This window comes from Cottoperca gobio, chromosome 11, assembly GCF_900634415.1.
Source record: "Cottoperca gobio chromosome 11, fCotGob3.1, whole genome shotgun sequence".
NCBI lineage: Eukaryota > Metazoa > Chordata > Actinopteri > Perciformes > Bovichtidae > Cottoperca > Cottoperca gobio.
In genome coordinates, this window is record NC_041365.1 from 10199913 (window position 1) to 10212292 (window position 12380).

Below are 12380 nucleotides of genomic sequence, written 5' to 3' on the forward strand. Positions count from 1 at the left end.
CAATTGATTGCGCCTAAATGAGAGTGAAGAGGAAAATTGATTGCCATCGATCCACTTCTTCCTCCAGAAGGCTCCTCCATCTTTGATTATGACCACTTTACGCCCAATCAAGTGTATGTGCGCTGGGATGGGGGAAATCCCATTGAGAGGTATTAGCTCCATTTACAAAGGCTGTAATTATGCGAGGATGTGAGGACACAAGGTCAGCGCGCAGCAGGTGCTATCAGGTTGGATGATAATAATAGGGCTTCCTCTTGCTTCTCACTGCAATTTAGTCATATAGATAATAGGCTATGGGTAAGATGATGTGTTCTGTGTTTGTGTGTGTTCCTCAGAGGATGCTTGGTGCATAATAAATGTTTCCATAATAACAGCTTGAAGACGGGAGAACAGATCGCTGTGATGGAACCCATTCCTTTGCGATGAAGAAGATAACAGCGCTACTTGGTGCTTTTTTCCACATTTTTTTTATTGAAAGCTTCATCAGAGAAAAAGAAAACAACAACTCATAAAACCCAAGTCAAATTCTAACATCCACAGATGTACAGATAGTTTCTCAAAGATCACACACACTGAGCAGCGTGTGCGAGGCGTGACCATGTCCTCCTCGGCGCTGAAACAAAGAAAAGGGAAAAACAAACGAAAACAACAAAAAGAGAAAACTAACTCAATTAATTTTTTAAAACCGCTCTGCTGTCTTAATAAATAGTTCCTCTTTTTATCTGGTAAATGAATCCCATGCCTAACGCACTTTCTGTGCTGACTATCTCTAACACAATTTGGTCGGCCATTTCCTAGTGATTTTTGGATTCTGTATTTCTCAGGAAGCTGTTTGAACTCCACGAGGGCTGTGCTGGCTGGCTGCACTCCTGGGGTTGTGTGGCCAATCAATAGCTCTCATCAAAGGTGGTCCGAGGCATCAATTAAAAATCACAGGACCTCGCTCTTGTCGGGGGCAGTTTGAGCAATTTTCCCACTGCGTTATGTGTGTGCAGAGTGTGAGTGTGTGTGTGCTGGTCTGTGGTGAGTAATTGAGCCACGGTTGTCCTTTACACTCTGTGGGAGACAGGATTGGAGAGTAACTCTGAACAACTGTTTTTCTAACACGAGAATCAATGTGAAATGACCACAACTCCTTCACAAGGTACCCGTCGAAATAACTGAGTATGACATGTAATACATCTAAGGACAGTGTGGAAGCCACACTACACACATGACTTTCTGGATCATGTCTCCTTTTATGATGGCGGCAGTGATTGTGAGAAATGGTGAGTTAGGGACGGATTGAGAAAACTGATTTTTTTACAATGAAGTAAAGTACCTCACCGTGACACTGACACTAGAGAAGACCAGGATGTAGGTAAAGTCTCAAGATCTGTATTTATCCGGTATTTTAGAGAGCTCACAGAAGATACCTCGTAGAGAGAGAGCGTCTACAGAGGAGTGACGGGAACCATGCGCTCTGTGTGTACAGTGTTCTTCCTTCTTCCTGTATCAAGAAAAGCAATTCCTGAGCATGTGATTACACGTCCTTCAGGCACCAGATGAGTGAGATTTACTGCATTGGGGTATTTCAGATATTGTAAAATAAGCAATTAATTTCACAAAAGGTTTCTTAACGCTAATGATAATAATAATAATAATAATAATAATAATAACTAATGACTAATGATTGCATAAACTTTGTTTTGTCTTTTTGGCAATATGGCAGAAAACAATATAGTCCTGACACTTAAGCAGGCAAAGCATTAATGGTGTTCAAGCACTAGTAGGGTTCAGGTTTACTCAGCAATATGAATGACAAGGACACTCCTACACCAACCTGCTGTAGAGGAATAATAGAAAATGATGATGTGATGGTGGCAACTTGGCCTATAATCCATAAACCCGTTTCACAAAAGCTATTTGCGAGGAGTGCTTGGACACAGATTGCAAATGGTGGAAGCCTCACGTTTCACAAATGATCGATCTAGAGGGCTCTAGCATGCTCATGCACAGGTCACAACTATGCCGATTGTATTGATTAATTAAACGTGTCAAAATTAGCACAAGAGGACACGATGTCATGTTGCAAACCCTCGATGTCTGGCCAATCTTCTCTAAGAGTGGATGAGATCCTAAGATGATGAAAGAGCAGCAGATTGGAGTCGGAAAAGGATGCTGATGTGGACTTGAAGAAGGGGGAAAGGAAGGGAATGCAACTGATGCAAACGGATGGATGGAAAGTAGTCGTAAGGTAACTTAAGGATGGAATAGGTGGGAAATGAGGATAGACTCTGTAGAAAGGAGAGAACGAGTCTGTCTAGACGTGACGGTGTAGGAAAGGAAGAGTGAGTGTTGCTGATGAGTCGAGCTGGTCCCCTCCTTGAGTCCTGGACAGGGGACATACTGCTGCATGAAGACTAAGAAACTCCGGGCTATTGTCCACTTCTGCCCGGCAACAGCAGCTAATGATACGCCTCCCTTTCTTTCACACACATACACTTTCTCTCTTGGTATAGCTGACTCCTGGTTTGTGCTGACATATGGGCTGACTGGGAGCAGAGCGTTTCCTGCTACAGCCTACTTAAAATTGCTGGCATGCCTTCTGTACACTTCCACAAAGGTATTGGTATTCTAAAAAGGTACATTATGCCATTGTGCTATTAAGAAAAAGCCATTTCTGTTTGTTCAGTCTGGTAATCTTTACACCAAAAGCAAACACCTGCCGAAACATTCTATATCTTGAATCTCCACTAGCAAAATCTGATATTCTTTGTTGTGCATTATTTCCATAATCTCTTGGCTATTAGTAATCCTATTCCCCCATAATGGCATTACTATTGAATCTCAGGCCATTTATGGGACGCTCTGCTCACCAACGTGCAACTCCTGCATTATGAGTCCTATTAAGCTTCAAAAATCTCTTCTATACTACTATTATAAAACAGAAGTTGAAAAAGTCTAGAGAACTCAGTTATATCTATGCTGCATTCGTAACCTCGCTAAAAGTTGAACTGTTAAATTGAAGAACTCTTCATGTACACACACTGACACACACATACTAGCTTAAAACTGGTACAGTCATAGTTTAGCAGCTCTGTTCACACTTAAAATGACTCAGAAATGGAAAACAGTGAGTTCAAGCAACAATAACTAACAGATGAGCGATGTGGGAAAGTCCAGGGAGATCTAAATCTCAACATTTGCCAGTTGTTAGCCGTTAAAGACTGTAATGTGGCAGAGACTTGTTCGTTGGGAGATAAGTGCAAATCATAGCCTTGACGCAGATTTGGAGTGGCAGATCAGATAAAGGGAAAAGGGCAGGTGTTGATTTGATTGGATAATAAACAGTTAAACAGTCAATGAGAGACAGTTTGAATGATACATTTGGCCTTTGACCTCCGTTGGCGGATGGAAGATAAGAATGAGCAGCAGGTATTAACGCTGACTGAGGAAAAGAAAAATGTACATATGGCTTTAAAAGTGTAGTTAAGTTGAGAAACTTGAGTGCCTGTGTTTTTGTGTGTCTTCAAGTGGACAGGTGGCTTGTTAAGAGCGAGTTAGCCAAATGATCAACAGTGGCCGGCTCGTCACAGATCAATGAAGGCACAAGCCCGAGAATGCTTCCTCTTTAGCACCATAGAGTAGCTTCCATATGGTTTCTTTAGCACAACTGAATTAAACAAGCTCTTCTGTTTGCTATCGCACAGATCATTTGGAATCATTTGGAAGCTTTGTTAAAAGGCACTGGATGTATAATTTGATTGTGAGATACAAACATCGCCACGCATGATGACGTATCTCGCCTGCACAACACGCCAACACGACTTAGATTTGAATGAGTCACATGAACTGCAAGAGCTCAATTGCAATTGTCACCAAACAAAAAGCTCCCTCTGTCTGGAAGAAAGGGGTCTTTTGAGGGACACTGGAGTGGATCCTATTGCCCCGGAGGGAGACAAATTGGGCCCGTCAAGCCTCATTGCGAGAGTGACTGAAATTGGTTTGCGGTTCTGCTTCTGCACCATCCAATAAAGAGAAGAAACCTCAGAGAGAGGGGGGGGGGAAAGAGGGAGAGAATGAGGGAAAATGAGAGCAAAAGGTCCCTGGCTTGGCCATGGCACATTAATGGTGCCTACGAAGCAGGGAGAAAACGGCATCTTTTTAGCGCTGTAGCCCCACAGTGGGGCGGAGCGAGCGGGCATGGGCCAACAGAGCAGACACACAGCGCTCCCGACACACAAAGGCTGCTGTAATGGGGGCAGAAATGGCCCCTGTCCCACAGGCAATTTCTTTAGGGGACAATCCTCAGAGATGAAATCATTGAAAACCTCACACAGCACTGGGATGGAAAGACCGGATAAGATGTGACGGGGTTGCTTGTGCAACAAATTGGGACAACCAGGGGTGTAACTGACACTCAGTGGTAGGAGCTGCCATCAACATCTTGTTATGGCTGGTGAGGAGCCTAGTTAGTTCCCACAAGTGTGCTGACCTCCCCTGCTTGTGGTGGGTAAATGATCAGGGGGATGATCAAGACAGACAGTCTGGTACTCCTATAATGCAAACAGGTCTTGCTTCTGTTCAGATGTGTTTTAAAGGAATTGTGTGACATTTCTTCACAGTTTCTTCCAGCATTCTCTGCTGGTGTCAAGCTCACGGTGTTGACAAGACTCCAATAAATTACTGAGCGTGGCCAAGAAATAGTCCGTCACATTACCCTCTGTAAAACCACAGGGTGTCGTTTTTACACTTTTTCGTACAGATTAAATAAAACGTCTCAATTATTGAGCTTTAGAGTTGTTGGTGGGGGGCTTTTGTTACCTTCAGATAGAGCCAGGCTAGCTGTTTCCCCCTGTTTCCAGTCTTTGTGCTAAGCTACGCTAACTAGCTGTTAGCAGTAGCTTTATATTTACCATACAGACAAGAGAGTGAAACAAATCTCATCGAACTCTAATGAAGAAAGCAAAAAAGCTAATTTCTGAAAAATGTCAAATTATACATTTGAGCATTTTTATTACTTATTCTTGGTTTTAATATGTTTTGGTTGCCAAATAAATTAAGTCAATACCATTAAGTGCCATAAAGTTTATGCAATCCTTGCTAAAGACTTACCTGATGTCCAAAATGCAGCAAACACCACTCATCTGGTATGCCAAGCAGGTACATACTCAAAAAGGTGAGCTAGGTTTGGTGACACATGAGAGAGATAAACAGAAGGTCAAACAGCAGCAGGTAGATTCCCATTTCAACACTGAAGCTCAGAATGCTGAGTTAGTTATGGGTGAATTAAAGAGATAAAGAGACTGAGGACAGAAAGCACTGAGGGGATGAAGCTGGAAGCAATGTGTCGACAACCATGAAGCGTAGCAAGCAACGTTCCCCAATCTGTTTCTTAAAGTTTTCCCTGCAGGATCTGAGAGAGAGAGAGAGGTGGAATGCACCCACGGTGTGTGAAAGCATCTTAAAGTGATGAGACATACAAAGAAACCAAAAGACAAGAGGAGGTGAAGAAAAAAGGACTTTTGGTAAGACTTCCACTGGTTGTATCACACTTTAAATACTGTTTGATGTGTGTGTGTTTGAGTTTGTACAGTAAGTGCGTATGTTTAGATACGTGTAAGTGTGTGTGTGTGTGTGTGTGTGTGTGTGTGTGTGTGTGTGTGTGTGTGTGTGACAGCTTGGACAACCGTGGAAAACTAGATTAAACCCGGTGAAAAAGTAGATGTTAAGAAGGATAGTAAGGACTGGTCCGGCCATCAAGGTCAAATAAAAAACAACGACAACAGCAACATCAACAACAACAATATCAACATTAACATCATCAACAACAACAACATCAACAACAACAAAATCAAACTGAAAAATGAAAAGGAAAACGAAACAAAACAAAACAAAACTCTGGTTCAGAGTGTCTCTTCATCTTTGGTATAAAAATGGCCATCCATGGGCTGCATTTGATCCACGACTAGGAAAGACTACAGAAATTGTCAACAATTTCTTCTATTGCTGTTGCACTGATTGGTTTAAACCGTAAGCTCCTACTGAATCTACTGTTTTTATTTCACTGCCAGAATTTATTTCCGTAGTTTTTTTTTGTTAATTTTATAATTTTTTTCTTCTTTTTTTTCTTTTTTTTTTGCAGTGTGACAAGCAAAGCGGGCTAAAAACATCTTAAAGCTCATAAAAAAGGTAAAATGTGGCAGATAAAAAGCACTAATGTCATTGACAGCAACTTTGCCATGTAAAATAATAATTATGATAATAAAAAATAAGTTCAGCATTTGCAACAGACTGCATCCACAATGCAGCATGTTTTCTTATGTTTTCATTTTTTCCTCATTGTGAAAAATCTCTTCAAAGCTTCTTTTCCCCCCCAAGTCTTTTTCCCCAACAGACATTTTGTTTTCTTCTGACACTTAGTTACCTCTGACATAATAATTATCAAAGTTTTCTTCTAATGAAGAAAAGAAAAAAAGCTCTTCTCTATTAAATCTGTACAGCTTATGTGATAGATTCTTTTTTCCTCTTTAGAACAACTCACCCAGTGTCTTGTACCCTCCAAGTGGTACAAGAGACTGACTTTGTTTTCTTTTTTTCCTCCTAAACAGACGTCAGACTTTAACTCTGTAAAAAGTTTCTGCCGCCCTTCAAATTAAGGCCATGAAGATTCAAGAAAGAAAAAACACTTGGTTTTCGAATATATCTAGAAAACTAAAATTTAACACTAGAACATAAAAAAGAGTGAAAAGAAATTGTAGCTTAATATCTGAGGAAGACAATCTCTGTGTGTATCTCAAACTTGACTCCCCTTTTCTAATTACAAAATAAACTTCATCACCTACCTGCGCATTCAACCTTTTTTTTTGTCATTTTTTATTTGTTTGTTTTTTTCTTTTTCTTTTAATTGGTTGAGAATTTTCTTTGAGAAACTTTTCAAGCTTCAGCCCAGCCCTTCAGGCAGGTTCCCAGACTAAACAATTTCACTTCTTTGCACTGTGCCCAGCAATTTCCCCATCCCCTTCCTCAGCACTCTTTGCCTCCTTGCATTTTTTTTCTCTCTTTTTTTCTCGCAGGCCAGGTAGGAAATGAAAAAAGTGTCTCTTTTTTGGTGCCTGGGCAATCTAGAAGCAATCTCTTTCTTTTCCTCCCATTCACAGTGCAGCCACCTTCTGTCTCAAGGCAACGCTGTCACAGGAACATTCACTCAGGCCGATGCTATCTGATAAAGGGAGAAAACAGAGAGGAGAGAGAGAGAGAGAGAGAGAGAGAGAGAGAGAGATAAGAGCCAAAAGATAGAGAGAGCGAGAAGTAGAGACAGTGTAGTGCAAGATACGAGCCTTTCTCTCTAGTTTTCCTCCCGATCTTTGAGCGTATCCGCCCGCTTGTTCCAGCTCGCTCTTGGAGGTTTCCGTTTCGCGCGCAGAGAGGGAGGGAGAGGTGCCATTGTAATCAAAGCACAATATTACAAATGCAGAAAAGCAACAGAGCTGACAGCTGACAGTCCAGTCAGAAGACTGAAAATGAAACACGTTAACAGTTCTGATCAGGTCACACAAAAGCACAAAGTGCTGCCACAATGACGAGCAACAGACAACAGCAGCCAGGAATACTTTGAGTCATTTATAAAGGCACTGTCTCTTACTCCTCTCATTTCATCTAGATTAGTACTTTGTATTGTGCTGCTTCACTTAAACGATTCGTCAAAGAGAAATAACTTGCAATTTCTCTGCTTTTGCTATTACAAAATACAAAACATAACAAATAAATATGTTGTATGATAATATCTCTTCAGTTCACTATGTAATTCACAGACAGGAAACGTATCTGTATAATTGACTTAAGGAGTGAAACAACAGTTTGTGGCAGGATTGACCTGTTAGACCTGGTGTAAGTGAAGTAACTGATGTAAGTGAAGTAACTGTGCTCGTTAGGAGAGGGCAATATGGATACAAAAATACCTGATAAAGCAAAATACTAAATGTCTTGGTATACATTTATATCGTCTCACAATATATGTTGACATATCCACTGCCGCTAATGCTTGCAATAAAAAGTAAAGGAGATAATGCCATGTTAAAATGATTGACAGCTACTGCCCTGCTCCACTGTTTGACTTACTTGGACTGGTATGAGTAAGCAGCAACATGGTCGGCAGAACTGTCCACCTGGATCTGTTGCTGCTGGCCAGCCACCTCCTGTGACGAGGGAGCCACTGTCTGGGGGGAGGCGTCCGTCACCACTCCCTGAGGACACAAACGGGAGGAAATGTGTCAGCTCTGAACTTTAACAAGCATCTCTCTGCAAAGCTCGGCACTTCCTGCTGAAAAATACGTGACTGAAATAGAGTAAAACAATTTGGCTTTTACTACTTCTGTCTACTCTGTGCACACGTTTGTGCTACTGCGTGTCCTTCTGTCCTACGAGAGGGAAGTGTCCTCTGTGGCTCTTCTTGAGGTTTGTCCTATTTTTTTTTTTCTTACTTGAATCGAGGGTTTAACTGTAGGGACTGTAAAGCCCTCTAAGACAAACTTTTAATTTTAGGGCTTTAAAAATAATAAATAATAATATTTAATATAATAAAATAAACATAAAAGTAGACCCAATAAAAGCGTCGTGGTTATTAACTTCTCAGAGTGACAGTTTCATCACTCTAAACTCAGAGATGTGCAATTCTCACACCCACAGAACTTTATTTAAAATATTAAACTATTCCATCAAAATACTGCCTGTCAGAAATGCAAATAAAAAAAATATATATATCATATATTGAATATGAATATTTGGAAGATACACCACAAAGAATACAGAGGTAACACTTTACTGTGAATTGACAAAGGGATTAGTGTATAAGAGTCAAATATGTATGAAATACAAAATGTGCTAAATAGCTTGCAGACTTTTACATCTATTTTTGAGGTAAAAAAATGTCTTTAAAGATGGCTATGTGCACTGAATTCATCACAACAGCCTCTTAGCCTCTTTATGTGTCGAGCATTACCGATAGCCCCCATCATTGAGTCATCTCAATCACCTTTAACAAGCTCTCAAGGAGACTGCATGCTGTCCATACATCAGCCCTCCAGACACTGGCTGAAGCAGTGATATACACCCCGCTGCTGACGCTAGCATTGAGAGGACGACGGTGAGGATTAAATAGGTAAGAGGCGCCATGGGCTACACTACAACTGCATTTCTCTCCTCCGTCCCACTCCCTCATGAGGAACTTTCAGGAGCTTAGGAGGGGGAATGAGATTGAGGGGGGGGGGGGGGGGGGGGGGGACTAATGGGTCTGTCAGGGGAAACTGTCATTGTCCGTGGCTGGTGGGCTAAGCAGAGCTCCGTGGCTGACGGATGTGTGTGTTCCAGCTACCTACCTACCAGCCCGGACCGGCTGTGGAGTGGGGGGGAGAGAGAGAGAGAGAGAGAGAGAGAGAGAGAGAGAGAGAGAGAGAGAGAGAGAGAAAGCACCGCCGGCACTGTGTCTCACTTCAGCTCCTGTCATCTGATACACGGCTGATAGTCCATCTGAATACGACCGCACTGTCAGCTGCCAGACAGCAGTTGCGCTCTCCTCGCCGGCCTGCCTATCCGCCTGCTTTGCACGTTCATAATTTCTCAGGCTGGACTGCCCGAACCTGCCAGGAGCTCAGGCAGCCGCTGAAGAAAGTGACAAAGTCTGTGGTGCACTTCAAATGTCTTTCCCAAATACAACTTCTGACTCATCTTGCTTTGCTTGCACTTTTCCTCCTTGTTATTTTCCGGCGGTGCTAGGCCATTTATTCAGAGAGAATACGAGCAATTTACTGGGTTCTTCAAATGTAATCTGTCTATTTAATGTTTTGGTCTGTTGATGTGATAAGCAGGTTTAGAAATGGAGAAGTGAGAGCTTGTGGGAGTAAGGGAGTGAGCTGTGAGGAGTAATGATGTCTTCCATTTGAGTAAACATGAACAGATTTTGATTATTAGTAAGTACCGCATGCATGCGTGGGGGTCTTACTTCGACAGGGACGGCTGTTGGAGGCACAGGAGTGTACTGGGGAATGTAGGTCCCTTGCATAGGCGCCGCGGCAGCTGCAGCAGTCATGTACTGAAACACAAACAGGAGACAAACACGTATCAAAATCCCTGCAAAGGTCTGCTTCACACATCATATTACACGCAACACACACATTTCTGACTTCATTTACCAAAATCCAATCCAGAATGGGACAAGAAAGACTTCCAACACTCATATCATAAATCTCATTCACTGCAATTATCCTCCAAAACCATTGGGAATGTGAGCTTGCTGTGCCCTCAGCATCCTTTGGAGGGCGCTAAAAGAATATGTGTGCACTCTCCGCAGAGCAGAGCAGAGTATGTGAGGCAGACAGAGGAGGATGAGGAGGGAGAGATGTCCAGCTGTTCCACTAAGACTTCACAGGCAGGCAAATGCACCAGGCTACAGCTGAGAAGAAGATACAACAATAAAAGAAGAAAGTCGAAGAGGATGAAGGGATAGTGATAGAGAGAGAGGAAAGAGAAAGCAGGAGGTCTTTTGCCTGTGGCCTATATTCCTTTAGACATGCCTGCCCTGGCTTTTAACTGGTTGCTCGCTCACTGCATGATGGCCATTTTACAGACGTGACACAAGCTCGGTTACATGACAGCCTCGGGGCTTTTACATGCAATATGAATGAGGACACGGCACTTTGTGTGAGGCTTTTTCTCTGGGACTTGCTGTGAATGATGGTTGAGTGTGTGTGTGTGTGTGCGTGTGTGGTGAACACGCATGACAGTATCACCCTGATTTGCCCGTGTGTGTGCTTCTTTTTAATTAGCTCATGCCTGTGCATAAAGGATGACTTTTCACTATTTGTCTGACCAACTGTGCATGTGGGTGTGTGAGGGTTCTTGTGTACAGCTGTGTGTTGGCAACATACGTGTGTGTGTGTGTGTGTGTGTGTGTGTGTGTGTGAGAGACAGACAAAGACAAAGAGGCTTGGAACGATAATGCTGCAGTAAAGCGCCAACGGATGTGATCCCAGATAAAAGCCACCAGGCTGCCTCTGCATCTCTCGCCGTCTTCCTGCTGCTTTTCCGGACCAAGAAAAAAAAAAAAAGGGAAAGTGCAATCCCTTTTCTTTCCGTCTTATTTTTTCCGTTGCCTCTCAGTCCCCCTGCCAGAGCTAAAAAGCGTGGCGGCAGTATGCAGTAGGAGGCAGTAATGGAGGGGCTGTGCCGAGCTGCGGAGCCTTTCTTGGCCGTGGGCCCGGGGTGCTGGTGAAGTGTCATTACCGGCAGCGTTGCTAATGGATCGGGTACGGCTCCACCGCTCAGTCCTAATGAGAGCAGCTAAAGGCCATGGACATGGGTGATTAACTCCCCCACCGTGGCTACACATGGCCAGGAGGATGCCCTGGGATGGATGTTAGTGTGCGTTTGTATGCGAGTGTGGACAATGCACGTGTGAATTTAAGGTTATCACACCTTTAGGATTGTCACACTCCGGACGGGGTGAGGCGGCACATCCAGGCTTCCTGACACATTACCTCTCCGTGTCATCCCTTCCTCTCTCCTTCCTGTCACTGGCTCTCTGCCACCCCCCCCCTCTCGCAACCTGCTATTGTCTAAAAGGGCCTATCAGGTTGTTGAAGTGACCTTCTCCCTGGTGAATTGAAACCATGCATACCAATTTTCCTCGAGACTTTTAGTCTTCTTCTCTCCTTCCCATTAGCTTATTCAGTCAACTCACCTGCGAGGGCTGCATGTTGCAAAGGAAGGGAAGCAGGAGATAATTAGCTATATCAAAATCTCCCTGTCACAGGGAGGATGTCCATTTGAAATGTTATATTTCTCTGCAGGAGTGCAAGAGGAATTTAAATTAGATATAACAAGAACCTTTAATAAAATAAGATTTTCCCTTCTACCATAACCATTAGTTAACCTATTTAATGTGGCAGGTTGAGCAGGGCATATCTTTGCAGCCGCTGCTCTAGCGAGTCAGAGGAATGTCAAGCCTGGCTACAGTGACTTGGGTTGCTATGGCGATAAAGATGATTTTTATCCAATTTCAACTCTTTTAATACTTCCCTGTCCATAGTCAGGGGACAGGTTTGGGCAATATAAAACATCCCTAATTGGCAATAAATGGTGTCTCACACACACATACACAGCCACACATACTGTATCCATGCACACACGCACACACACCTGCGACTGGAGCAGATGGCGTGTCCGCTTGTTTGATGAACGGGAGGCCTGAACAGTTCCTTAACGAGGCCGGTGTGAGTAGACTCCTTAAGTCTCTTCTCTACCATCACTCTCTATGACATACAACTATAACTACGGTATAAAATCACACTGCAATGCAGCAATGGCAGGATGGAAGAACTAGACAAGCCACACCATAGACG

The 12380-nt window shown here is 43.0% G+C and overlaps 1 protein-coding gene across 1 annotated transcript in view; it reads right to left on the bottom strand.

The window, feature by feature from the left end:
• Positions 1-448: 448 nt before the first annotated feature.
• Positions 449-12380, bottom strand: part of LOC115015461 (RNA-binding motif, single-stranded-interacting protein 3-like) — a 185299-nt gene continuing 173367 nt past the window's right edge. Inside the window, 3 exon segments of the mRNA XM_029442799.1 lie at positions 449-7204; positions 8104-8228; positions 9983-10072. Of these exon segments, the coding sequence (XP_029298659.1) occupies positions 7201-7204; positions 8104-8228; positions 9983-10072 (219 nt within the window). The 3' untranslated portion in view covers positions 449-7200.